The following is a 14279-nucleotide window of genomic DNA, read 5'->3' on the forward strand; positions in this document are numbered from 1 at the left end:
TCTAACTGGCACACAGAATAGAACAGAGTGAGCGCTTTTACTTTCCCTACCAATGCTATCTGTGTGGAGGAGTAGACATGATTCATAAAGGTGATCCCAGACTCTTTAATGACTCTTTGCCTTATGAATTCATTTTACAGCGATCACAACAAAGTTGTGTTTGGGTGGCCATTGAGTTTTGCGCTGACATAGATTTTTTCCGTACATACCATCATTCTTGGCTGACTGGTTTCTCGTTGTCTTTTACTCATTTTGACATATATCTAGATTTCAGCACTGAAAATAAATCTGATTATCCTGAGCTACAAGTAAGAAGGCAAAAGAAAAGTTGTCAGTTATTATTTATGAACTTTTCTGTCTGTCCAGTGAATGGACTTTGTAAAGTGTCTGGAGATGACATGTGTTGTGAATTGGCGCTATATAAATAAAATGTAATTTAATTATAAACTTGAAGACAACAACCTAAAAGGTCATTATTTTCTATTATAATATCTTAAGAATGACTTCTGATAGCCAACAAATGCTTGTGCCAACTCTCTGCATGTGTCTTTGTTCAAATAAAAGAAAACTGTCAAGCTACTGACTGTGGCTTAGTGGTTAGCATAGCTGTTTTGTAATCAAACGTTTGAAAGGCAAGTTCAGCTTTCACATATCGGGCCCCTGAAAAAGGCTCTTTGCCGCATTGCCTACAGTTCTGCATATTAGTGCTTGCATGTGAACGTGACTTTAGTGTAAGCAAATATAGAAAGACTATTTCCACAGCAACCTAAGAAGTACAACATTCTACAGGAGCTGCTGGCCATCTTTTGCGCTGCCAATATTGAGTCTGTTTTGTGTACATTCATCACTCTCTGCTTTGGCTTATCCATCTATAAGACATGTCAAAACTGCAACAATGGGGCATTTCTCAAATGATGTCACTTTTTTCCTCAGACATCCCGCAATTGTCATGGTGCAGTTTTGGCCTGGCTGTTTCTCCTGTTATTTTTCAGCACCTCCTCCTCTCTCAGCTCAGCCTCCACTCCCTCTGCAATCAGTCACACCTGTCAGGCCTCAATCAGTCAGAACTCACTCCACCTGCTCACGTCTCTACAAAAGCCCTCCTCAGTCTTCTCTTCCCCGCTGAATTGTCTTCACCCAAACCTCGTTCCTGCCTCGTGTTTCTCCTTGTCAGCCCGACAGAGATTTTCCCACATCTGTCTGCCTGAGTTTCCCTCGTCTACTGACCGTGCACCTCCAAGAACCCTCTCAGAATCAAAACCAGAATCAAGTTTAATCGCCAAGTAGGTTTGCACTTACAAGGAATTTGACTTGGTGTTGATCGTGCAGACAAAAATAAAAATACAATAAAATAAAATGGATATATATACAGAAGCTATATACACTCAGTAAACTGTGCGTTAATGTAACACAGAAGTTGTGAACGGGGGAGCGAGTGTCCAGTTTCACGGGTGGCTCTGGGCCTTGTTCATAAGGCCCGTAGCAGATGGTAAAAACTGTTCTTGTGGCGTGAGGTTCTGGTCCTGATGGAGCGCAGCCTGTTCTGGTTCTGATGGACTACAGCCTCCAGCCAGAGGGAAGTGACTGAAATAGTCGGTGACTGGGGTGAAGGGATCAGCCACAATCTTCCTGTACGCCTCAGAGTCCTGGAGGCTACAGGTCCTGGAGAGATGGAAGATGCAGCCAATCACCTTCTCTGCAGACCTGATGACACGCTGCAGTCTGCTCTGGTCCTTAGCGGTGGCACCAGCGTACCAGATGGTGATGGAGGAGGTGAGGATGGACTCAATGATAGGAGGAGTAGAAGTGCACCATCATTGTCCTTGGCAGGTTGAATTTCTTCAGCTGCCGCAGGCAATCCATCCTCTGCTGGGCTTTCTTGGTGAGGGAGATGAAGTGTAGACTGCAAATTCTGTTGTAGTATGATGGCTCCTACAGTCCATTGGGAGTGTCTGCCTGCATCCTTTTCATTGAAACTATCCATTTCTTTCTTCTTTCTTCTTCCTTTGGTAAACGAAAGAAACATTCATCCGACGATTTGGAATGCCTCTGTGTGCAACCAGGAGCACAACAAGTTGTAGGCATTGTTTAGATTCCAAAAATAAACTAAAAGTACGCTCTAATTCACCCGTTTTGTCACGGTGGTAGGCGAAAACAGTACTGTGTTTGCCTACCACCGTGACCCGGATGTAGCGCGGATGTAGCCCCAAAGCCATTAATTTTGGCGATGCTGATTGGCCAAATATTTATAAATTTTCCATAGCAACAGTATACGATTGGTTATTTCGCTACACTTGTGGGGCGCCTTGAGTGACAGCCCCAAAAGTCTAGAAGAAGGGAAATGATACGTTCTGTCGGTGGAAATGCACTGTTAAATGAGAGTCAATTGGTATAGTCAATTAGTAGAAGTGTCTTAATAATAATTACATGTAGCCACGTACTATTAAGTAAAAACTGACATTAATAATACTTTTAAGAACAATATATATTTTGACTTTTCCCCTCCACATCTAGGGAGGGGAAAAGACGATAAACAGATTTTTTGAAAAAAAACAAAACAAAAAAAAACAAAGAAAGCTGCAGATGCAGATGGCCCAGACATAAAAAGGTACAGCATACTAAACGTATAAGAACAGAACAAGTAAAAATAATAACTGAATAAAATAAGATTTAATAATGTGAAGTATGTCTGGATCGGCTCTTGGAGCAACACGAGCAAAACTAAAAGCAGAATATGGCAAGTCGTGAGAAAACATAGTCCTGTAAAGAATAAAACAAAAAAAAACACCTATAAATCATGACAGAAATCCATAAATTGATGTATGCGTATTTATAACATGCTACCTGGTATAATAAAATAAGATAAGATAGATAAGACAGGCTTTATTGATCTCACGTTGGAGAAATTCACTTGTCCCATCGGCTCAATAGTCAATAGTTAGAAGAAGGTGCCAGAAGTAGGAAAAGGTGCATCAGTTATAAACAGTATATCTTCATATATACAGTGGATCAAAAAGAAAATAAGAAAAAACAAGAATTAAAAATACAAAAGAAATCGGAGTAGGCAGATGATGTCATATGTACATTCACGGTTATATACATATATATATATATATATACATGTGTATTGACATGTATTCACTTGGTGATAGCATCAGAAGTCCCTTCTTTCAGGGTTATTGTACGGGTTATAGCATAGTGCATTAAATAGATTATTGCACATTAGTTATTACACATTAGTTATTACAGTTATGGTTACAGTTATAGTGCAGCAGTGTATAATCTGGTAGCAGCAGGGATGAATGACCTGCGGTAACGCTCCTTTTTACAGACAGGGTGTCTAAGCCTGTCACTAAAGGAGCTGCTCAGCTCCTCTACAGTCTGGTGCAGTGGGTGGAAGGTGTCCATGATGGATGTGAGCTTGGACAACACCCTCCTCTCAGCCACTTCCTCCACAGAGTCCAGAGAGCAGCCCAGGACAGAAGTGGCCTTCCTCACCATCTTATTCAGTCTCTTTCTGTCCAAAACATATTAGATGTTTTGCTAACTTTTTTAAAAAGAAGTCATTTTCAAATGGCACTATCTGTTCGGCTCGTGCTAAAAATCAATCAAGCCGAGGTTTATGTCTTATTGCTGGTTTAGTGCAGGGTTTCAGAAGTGGCACAGTTTACTTTTAACTTCATCCTAAGGTTAGCTGAAGTAGTCAGAGTCAGCTCCTCCAAGTCTGAGGCCACAATTCTCAGCCAGAGAAAAGTGGATCGATCCTTCCAACCTCTGCCTGATGCAGAATGGTTTTAAGGATCTTGATGTCTTGTTCACCAGCAATAGTACCTTCCAGCAAGAGACAGATAGATGGATTAAGGCCTCCTCTGCAGAGATCCGGCTATTGTTTCGGTCTGTCATGTTGTCTCAATTTAACGGTTTAACAAAGTTCATACCCATACCCATAGCTGTGACATATGGTCATCATTGAAATATGAGACCCTGGATATAAGTAGATGAAATGTACTTCTATAGCCTTGGAGGTGAATTTAACAGCTCCATCACCCTGGAGGACCTTTAGTAGAGCTGCAGCCATTTCTCATATGGATTTAGCCTCTAACCTTAAATGATAGTGACAGTGGGAAAAAATACCTTCAATATTAAACAAATTAGCTGATCTTTGACAATCCTTGTAATTAATAACTACTCATTCATCATCTCCAAGTCTTATAAAAAGATTTGATAAAGGTTTAGCTTGATATTTTTTTCATAATGTTGAGCTGGATGTTGTGAACACTTGTGTCTTCCTCCTTTTAGCAGGGCTGATCTGATGTTTTGAAGTCAGCCATGTTTTCAATTCTGTAAGCATTCACCCTCAAGTTTAAAAAAAAGATGTGGAGTTTCATGCGAGTAACTAGCACAGGGAAAATGACACCTGTTAACAATTATCTCCACAACCATCTCCATTCTGTCAAACGTTTCACAAGTGGAGTCAAGTGTGTTTAAAACCGCATGTCAGGGATTCTGTTCTTAGGGTATAAGTGACAGAAGGTGTGGTGTGAATGCCAAAGACCACAATGTGTGGCTTTGGGCAGCATGATGCACAGCAGAAACAAGCCTTCAGTCAGGAAGGAGTTAATATGGATAATTACTTTACACCCTCTGTCTGCCCTTTCCCATCTCATCCACTCTTCTTATTACATCCCTCCATCTCATCTCCGATATCCTGCTTCAGTTCATCCTCTCCCTCTCTGCATCCTTCTTCCTGCTCTCTCCCCTCCCTATCTGCAGCTTCCAGTCTCCTCCCACCCCTTTTCCCTCCTCCCCTGGTGTCCATGTGCCCGGCCCCTTCATTAAACCCAGTATGAAAGAGACTTCTTTTGCTGGCAGTCACTCCGCCGGAGCCTCATGGGAGCCTCCCTCACACACAAGGAAACCCCCCCACCCCACGCTGACTGAGGCTGGGAACGAAGAGACAAAGCCGACCGGCACATTATAATCCGTTAACTTCTGAGTAAGACCTCGGTTAGCTGGATACCTTTTCTCTAACCAACATGGAGCTCCACGGAGTGCATACTATCTTCCACCCAAACCACCTCGGTGAGGAGAAGCAACAGATGCTGAACCTGAACCGCCGTCTTGAAGCCTATCTCAGTCGGGTCAAACTTCTGGAGGAGGAAAATGAAATGCTTGCAAACGAGATCAAAGTTTTGAGGCACAGCAATCAGGGGACCCTGACACGCAGGAGGGGCTTAGAGGACGAGCTGAAACAGGCAAGGCTGGAAGTGGATGCCGCCTGGAGGGAGAGGGTCCTCACAGAGGTGGAGGTTGAAAAGCTGATGGAGGAGATCCAAGACCTGGAGCTTCAGAGACAGAGGGAGGCTGAAGCCAAAATGTTGGCCAAGACAAAGATGGAGCAAAGCAGGAAGGAGCTGGAAGATGAGCAGAGGGCACAGATCTGGCTCAGGGAGAAGGTCAACCAGCTTGAACATGAAATGAGGTTCTTAATTCACAGCCATGAAGAAGATGTTGCCCACCTGGAGGCCAGCCTGACTCAATCCAGAACCCAAACACTTCCAAATCTGATTCAGAGGAGCAAACAGTCGCCAGACCTCCTAAAGATGGGGCATGAGTTTTCCCAGAGGGCAACCAGAGCTTGGCAGGAGGCTTCAGAGGCCTACCAGGGCCAGTTAGCTCAGCTGGAGGAGTCACTCGATCAGGCCAGGAGTCGTTTGAGTCAGGTTTGCCAGGAGAAACGTGAGAGCCAGCTGAAGCTCCAAACCTTGGAGAAGGAGATTGCTTCAGCTAAGGACGTCAGGCTACATCTGGAGAAGACCGCGGCCCAACGCAGGGAGGAATACTGCCAGGAGATCCAGCAGGTCCAGGTGAGGAACCTAGTTCGGATGTGGGGATTATTTAAAGTTCCTTGGATGACTTTTGCCGTATATTAGCGCTTTGAAAATAAATGGAATCTAATTGGAATGAACCAAAACTATCTTGACTGTTAATCTTTCTTTAAACATAAAAAAAACAAAAAAGATAGATATTCACTTGAATCCAGTCCAATCAATACATACAATAAAGTTAAACGGAGCTATTAAACAATGCTGTTAAATACACTTTATTATTACTATAAAAATACTTTTATCAAGGGATTACCCTGCAGTTTGCATCGACTCACTGATTGAAACAATTCCTCCGCTGTGCGAGCGTGTACCGACAGAGGACTGATTGCATTGAGTTGGAAACGTTGCAACAATCTTTTCTTAGCAAGGAAGGAACAACAGTGGAAAGTGAAACAGGAAAAAATCTCCATCAGAACCTGGATCAGTGTGACTGGCCATGTGCCCCGAGCGACTGGGGGTTGGAGAAGACTCAGATGACACACGATGAACCCAGAAGCACTGAGCCAGGAATACTTTATGTGTTAAATAAATGCTAACTATTTCAGGATGCATCAGTTAAATGTTAATAATATTGATATATTAAAATATTCATCAAAAAGTTCTTCATTCTTTTGACATCTGATTCTGTGTTTAGATTTTTTGTAATTGACCAAAAAAGCTATATTTGACATTTGATAATTATAATGGATTTTATACTAATAGCTATTCAATCTTCATGTGCAGCTTCACTCCTAAAAATTTCGACACCATGCTTATCAATAAAGTCAGAAGCATTGCCCTTTTCAGTTCTTTTCATTCAGCACATTGTAAACTGGGTAGTTGTCAGCTTGTTCGCGAAAAGGCGTCGTGATCAATGTGCAATGAGTTTATCCTGTCTGAGAGGACAAAGTGACAAATTAAGCTTCTAAATGAACAAGACGAATAATGGTGTCAGAGTAGGTGGAGTTTAAACGTGTCTGCGCGCTTACATGTTCTGACTTGTCAAGTCTTGGGAGATTTACTTACTGACTAAACATCTGAGAATTCAAACGTGCTTTAAACATGTTTTTAATCCAAACATTTCGGGCATAATAATTAAGGCAGGTCCACATTGGAGTCAGAATCAGCTTTATGAGGCAAACAATGCATTTTACTTAGGGTTCAAGGGCCCACAGTCTACACACATTAAGTATATATATATATATATATATATATATATATATATATATATATATATATATATATATATATATATATATATATAGCTAGAGGATATAAATTAAGGATAAAATGTATGTAAAACCATATTTGATCTTTAAATTAAATTTATTAAAAAGACCGGTTGTGTTAATGCAAAATGCTGATGTTGCTTCACAGCCGTGTTGCTGACTGCTCAGGCGGTGAGGTGTTCATTGTTCACAGCCTGAGGAGGGAAACCTTCTCTGTGGCAGCTGGTTGTTGTAGACGTTGCTCTGTAGCACCAGCCTGAAGTCCAGAGTCTAAACCGTTTGTATCCAGGATGTGTGGGTTCTGCAGAGATGTTAGCTGCCATTTTCCCTGACCCTAGACCTGTACAAGTCCTGGAAGCAGGGAAGCTCCGTTCTGATGAGTGTCTCTGCAGACCTGATTGTTCATTGCAGTTTGGATCGGTCCTGTTTTTGTGGAGGAGCCAAACCACCCAGAGATGGACGAACACAGGACAGACTGAATGATGGAAGGTTGTTCCTCTTCAGTTGCTGCAGGAAGTCCAGTCTCTGTCGGGCTTTCTTCTGAACAGTGTCTATGCGTGAAGACCTCCTCAGTTCCTGTGAATTCCTGGTTCCGAGGAACCGGAAGCTCACTTTGTCATCTGCAGCTGGTCTAAAACGATGCTGCCCGCGTGCCAACAGAGAAAAGGCAACCTGAGCAGAGTGCTGCTACATTATCACCTTAGCACTGGCCACCTGTAGAGTTTAGGATTGGTTTTAAGACTTTACTTTTTGGTTTGAAATGTTTGGTTTGAACAGTCAGACACCTCCTGACATATCGCAGCTCCTCCACCAGCATGTTCTCAGTAGAACCCGGAGGTCAGGTAACCTGCTGCTTTTTAATGTTCCCGGGACTCATGAGCTGAGCAGACAGAACTTTTTCCGTTGTAGCTCCAAACTGTGGAATGATCATCACTCACTGTAAGGATGGCCAAAACCTGGAATCATTTAAATCATCCTTTTAACTTGGCCTTCAATCAGGCTGGTATTATGAATAGTTACATTTACTAAAATCTTTATAGTTTTAAATGCTCTTCTTCTATTAGTTCTATAGTTCTATAGTTCTATTTTATTGCTTATTTTAAGTGTTTATTTATTTTATTTTATAAACGTGTGAAGCACTTTGGTCACTTTCAGTGTACAAAGCGCTCTGACAGTAAAGCTTGATAGATTGAATGATAACAGTAGCGTTTGAAATCTGTAAACTTCACGAGTTTCACAGGCGGTTCTGCTGAGACGTGCAAACGTGTTCTACTTCCAGGGACCGTAGCTCTCTGTGTGCTCGTTTCAGATTTTGATTAGAATGAAATCATTTGTGTTTGAAAGCAACTGGGGGCCTCATTCATTTGGTCTGCAGTTGTTGGGATCCGTTCTGGGTCACTGTGAGGTCTGAGAGCACAAAGCTGAGGTATTTCTAGGCTTTTCCCCCACTGTGCTTCTGGATGATCAGCATCAGAAGTCCTGTTCTAACCATAGCAAACAATAAAAAAAAAAAATTATACTTTTACTTTTTTACTAAATAAATGTTTAATAAAAACGTATTTCTAGATCATTTAAAACAATAACTTTCTTTTTTTTAATCGCTTCTGGATCATTCTCCTCTGACAAAAGTTGAGCAAACAGCACAGAACAGAAATAGAAGAACAAAGAGGTTCCCATGCTTATTTTAACTGCTTCCTTTTCCTCTTTGACTTTCCGTTTTGGCAGGAACACTTAGAGGAGCTGGAGGTGGAAAAGGTGGAACTGGGCCAGCAGATAGACCATATCCTCCAGGAGAACTGCAGCCTGATGCAGCTGAAGATGTCTCTGGGTCTGGAAGTCGCAACATACAGGTATGCTGCCCCAAAAGGAGACAACTCCGACGTCTCAAAAACCTGATAGGTCTTCACAAGCTCAGTCGCACTAAACTGCGAGTCTGAAATGAATAAAGCAAGAAAATATGCAGATGACATTGAGGTATATCAGGTTTCATAACTTTAGTTTATGCTATAACTGACACACATTTTAAGGCAGCTCCTCAGAACCAAATCAATAACCATCCATCAGTTTGAGAAATGACCACAGAAAGAGCAGTCTGAAGTGAGAGCAGCTGTCTGAACCTAAGCCCGCTCCATTGTTACCGTAGCCTCGCCTGCATTGAACGGAGTAACGTATCCTTTATGAAGCGGCGCCTCCTCACTCGTTCTCCCCCTCCTCAAAGTATTGACCCTCACCCTCTTCTTGAGGGAAGATGCTGATCTATGAGCTGGGGGGAGTATCGAGTATCAGCACGGCGGATTGGGAGAGGAGAGGACATTTCTGAAGGACAAATCTCCACACCCTTCACTGCTTGCTAAGCTGCTGTTATAATGAGCCGCAGGTTAACAGCAGCGCTTAACATTTTTGATCAAACTGGACCAGTGAAGCTAATTATTAAGGTATGTGCTGGAATCTACATGTGTGAATGGAAACATGGGCATTAGTGCTGCATGAGCTGCTTGCAATATCTGCTGTCAACTGTGTGCTCCCAAGTGCCCCCTCGGCTCGGGGTGTGTGTGTCTGGCTTGTGCAGATGGCTCCTCGGTGGCGGGGCCTTTCCTTCATTACCATAACAACGGACCCCAGTGTGCTGTTGCTGCTGGAAAGCAGCTAATGTCTCTGTGCAACCCTCCTCTTCCCACCCATAGTTCAGCGTGCAGCATCAAGTTGCTTTTCACTCGTTTAATGCACAAACACCACATCATTTGTCTGTGTGTTCAACGCCGTCGCAGGTTCAGGATGTAATATGTTCTCTTGTTATTTGTCTCCACAGAGCTTTGCTGGATGGAGAGGGCTTTGCAAGAGAGGCAGCTGTGTTCAATAAGCCAAGAAACATTTCCATCAGAGGTAATTAAACCGTACACGAGGAACATGTCTGTCATTCAAGTACGTTTTTTTTAATCATAATTTTATGCAGTCTAAGTAAAAGCTCCTCAGACTGGGAGACATGTTTGACACAGTTTGTAATCCCATTAGTCTTACATGATCTTGCGAATGGAGGGGGTTGGTGTAATGGATTGACGTAAGCACTTTGGGTCCTGTAACATTAGCCATCAGACCCCAATGGTTATTGAGCCATATTCCTGTAGCCTGGACATCGATGAAAGGAAATGACGATCAATATCTCCCCATTAGTGTCCAGACCCTCTTGAGAACATAGGCTTTAATGATGGTCTGGTGAAGCAGACTCTCTCTACCACATTGAACACTGTTATGTGGGGGCATCAAATATCAAACCATATTCGACAGAATGTCGCAATAAATAAACTTTGTTTAATTTAATCTCAGTTTTTTTTTTCTCTAAAGGCATTTGTACAATTCAGTTTTATCCTAGCCGCCCAGTTCATTGTTTCTCCGTGACTTCTCTCCTTCACAGATGAAATTCTGAGTCCTCATGGGGTTAAGAAGAATTACCCAACCCAGCTGTCTGCTAGCCTCCAGCCCATTTACACCTCGTCCATCCAAGGCAGAACAAGATCAACAATATCTGAAACACAAATCCTGAGCAGAAGACCTGCAGCTTTAAGTCAACCCATAAAGATTTCAAGCAACCATACAGAAGCAGCTGCCATAAAATGTGCAACTCCAGAAAGCCCCTATCCAAAAATAGTTCAGAATGGAGCAGCTGGAAGCTTTAGGCCAGGGGAGGTTCATGAAACAGTCACCTATGCTGAGCCTCTATCACCTCCTAATGAGCAAGAGGCTCCGGAGAAAATGTCAGAGGACGAGGAAGAATCCGTGGTAGAAGCAGCGATTGAGTCTGTTGTCAGCCATACGACTGAGTTTGGTCTCAGCAGGGAGCCACCTTTACAAGAGAGAGCTGATAACCTGTCTCCCAACCCAATAGTAGGCAATGTCAGTATGACAGAGCCGCTACGTCGTTTCTCAGATGAACTCGTAAAGGATGTGGCCTTCGAGGGAGAAATTGAGGCAGAGAAGGTACAACATCTAAGGGCTCAGGCTGAGGCGTCAACAGAAGCAGATCGTGTGTACAGAGAGGTAGAGCAAGTGCAAGATGTGAGTTCCGATTCAGAAACGGAAGCGATGCTTGAACCAACCTTTGAATCCAGACCAAGCAGTCCCGAATCGCAGGTTGAGCCTCAAGAAAGTGTTTTTATTCCAGTTACAGATACCAGAAGTGATGAAAGCATTCTGAATGTTGATGCAATTAAAATGAGACAAGAAAGCAGCGTTCCCACTGTGGAAACAAACGGAAGGGAAGACGAGGATACATTGTATCCTGACGGGGAAGAGATGGATACATGGGACAGCGTAATAGAGAGAAAGGTCAGTGAAAAGATTGGAGATGGTGCAATAAAGGAAGGGAACAAGCAACATGCTGAGCCAGAGGAGGACATATCAGCAAAAGAACTAGAGCTAGCAGGCAACATGGCCTCTGTGCTCCCGCAAGTAGTAGAGAAATGCCACACCATGTTGGAGCCGGAGCATGTTCCATCTCCTGACAAGGAAGACAAAGAGGATGAGGAGGATGAGGAGGACTCGCAGAACGTCTCTGTGTCGTGGAGGACGGAGCTGGAGAGTGACAGCTATGCCCAGGATAATACTCTTGCTGACACTCGTCCCCTGATCCGATACAAAAGCGACGACACCGACGCCAACACTCAAGCGTCGCACGTTGATGAATATGAGTCTAGTGAAGGAGAGCAGGAAAAGAAAGTGGGAGAGGTAGGAACAGGAACATGGAGTGATGGCAAGCCAAAGACCTTTGGAACAATGGAAGACCTGTGTGAGGACGTGGAAGAGGAGACAGTAGATGATGACTATAATCTGGGATACACTCATGTTGAAGGCAGGGATTATGACCACGGTAAAACAGGAAGTGAGTATGGTACACCGGTGAATGATGCAGAGAATGTTGAAGGAGTGGTTCTGAGTGGCATTGAGGGACATTCAGAAGAGGAAGCTGAAGACCTAACTGGAGCCACTGTACGCACTAATGAAGACTATGATGAAGAGCTGGAGACGGACCGACTAGTGGAACAAGAGTTAGAAAACTTGTCAACAGATAGTTACAGCACTCATTTTGCTCATGAACAGATTACAGAAGATATCTTAGAAGCGGAGCAAAAGTCTATCAAGGAAATTAATGAACAAAAAGATACAGATGACTCTTCCACCTGCGAGCCTGATATTGGTGTAAACTATGGATCTGCATTGTCCCCAGCAGGTATAGATGAGGCTTTAGAAATGCAACCTTATAGTGATCCATCTGATGAGACACATTTGAAAAGCACTCCGTCTGGGGAGATACTCAAAGAACAAGAAGAGACCCAAAACCCAGCAGATGGGTCTTCCTGTGAGCCTGAAGTGAAGTTTAATTCTGAATTTGGACTGTACACCACATGCAAAGGAAACGGTTCAGAGATGGAACTGTTCAGTGATCCATCTGGTGAGATGCATTCACCGAACGATCTGACTGAGGAAGTAATGAATGAGCAAAAAGAAACTGAAAAGGCAACAGAGGACACATATTCCAGTGAGATTGAAATGAGTTTGAAATATGAACAGGTATCTACCACCACAGTTATAGACGAGGATTTACAGAGGCAACTTCTCAGTGAAGAATATGTAGAGATTCATTCAACAGACACTGTGACTGAGGAGGACATACAAGATACTGATCAAAAAGTTGTAGATGACCCAGAGACAAAAGAGGAGGTGGACGGACACAATATGGAGTCTACTGCTGATGGACCAGAAAATCGCCCTGTCTTGAAATACTTCTTAACTAGCTCTGATGTGGAAGACCTCGACAACCTACAGGACCAAAGTGCTGTGTTAGTGGTAACAGACGAACCGAGCTCTTTGCAAGATGTTGATGCTCCCACTGAGGTGCTTCCCGAGGAGGCACCCGATGCATCCCAAGAACATCTAATTGAAGATGCTGAGAACTTTCATAGGTTTCCTCAACATGGAGAAAAAGCTGATTGGGAAAACCCAGAAAACACAACAAAGGAATCTGAAATGAGTGTCCAGAACGAGCATGAGCTACAGAACGATGACATACCCGAATTTTCTGATGACGACATTATCATCCATCAGGAAGAGCCAGTTGAAATTTCCCCCGACAGAGCCCTGAATGAAAACAATATTTTTATGGTAAAGGATGTAGCAGACAGCCATCTCCATACTCACTTCCCCTCCGATGGAAAGAATGACTTCTGGGTGTCCTCTTTGGGGACCGGTGCCACTTACACACCTGATGATACCTTGAACGAAGCTGCTGAGCAAACTAAGCATAATCAAGGATCTGCTGATAACAAGGACAGAGGGAACTTGGAGAACCCAAAGGTAGTTAATGGGAACTCCAAACTAGATACTGACCCATCTGGCCTTGAGCCCATGGAAGAGCAGGAACATATAAATACTGAAGTGAAGAAGATGTTTTGTAGAAATACAGTTGAAGGGGAGGTGGTCCATTCTGAGGAATCAGAACCTGAGGCTGAGTCTTGGTCATCTGGGGAAGAACCAGCCTAAGAAAGTGAAATGTTACAATTAAATCAGCTCATAGATGCAAATAGAAGTTATCAAGGGTACATTGTGTTGCTGTTTTTTTTAAGCATCTAAAAACCAAAGTTGCCTTTGTGCATTTCTTAGAGAATAAACAACCAGTGTGCCAACTACCACCACATTAATTGGAGACAGTTGACAAAAATGTCCTTTTTTTATGTTGACTACATTGGTCGACCCTTTCAAGATGCATGCTGAGAATGTTTGCATGAGAGAAGAGCATGAAAACGGAACAAAGAGTATCATTTGAAAGTCAAAACAGCTATTGATCAGCACCTAATCTGATTTAGCTGGTTTAATAGAAATCAATGAGACCAGCAGGCTAGGAGTCATTGTAGAGTGCATTTTGCATTGCATAGTGACAACAATTTAGTTTTCATTAGCTTACCTATTACTTGTCTTTGCATGTTAGACTCATGTTTCCTTCTCCCTGTAAAAGTTCATTAAAGCAGTGCGTAACTCAAAGTAGAAAATAAAGCGTAGATTCATTATGGTTTTGTGTCTTGTGTTACTTGCCCAGACGGAGTTCCCATGCTTTTGAATAAATCAGAATGACCTACACAATCAAATGAAAGATTCTGAAATCGAATTTTGGATTTTCATTGGCTGTCAGCAA

The 14279-nt window shown here is 42.8% G+C and overlaps 1 protein-coding gene across 1 annotated transcript; it reads left to right on the forward strand.

The window, feature by feature from the left end:
• Positions 1-4846: 4846 nt before the first annotated feature.
• On the forward strand, positions 4847-14156 carry nes (nestin). Its single transcript, XM_012852683.3, has 4 exons — positions 4847-5867; positions 8822-8946; positions 9906-9979; positions 10509-14156. The coding sequence occupies exons 1-4, from the start codon at positions 5037-5039 to the stop codon at positions 13628-13630; spliced, it is 4152 nt and encodes a 1383-aa protein (XP_012708137.2). The 5' UTR covers positions 4847-5036; the 3' UTR covers positions 13631-14156.
• Positions 14157-14279: the final 123 nt, after the last annotated feature.

The sequence above is a fragment of the Fundulus heteroclitus genome, chromosome 3 (assembly GCF_011125445.2).
Source record: "Fundulus heteroclitus isolate FHET01 chromosome 3, MU-UCD_Fhet_4.1, whole genome shotgun sequence".
Taxonomy (NCBI): domain Eukaryota; kingdom Metazoa; phylum Chordata; class Actinopteri; order Cyprinodontiformes; family Fundulidae; genus Fundulus; species Fundulus heteroclitus.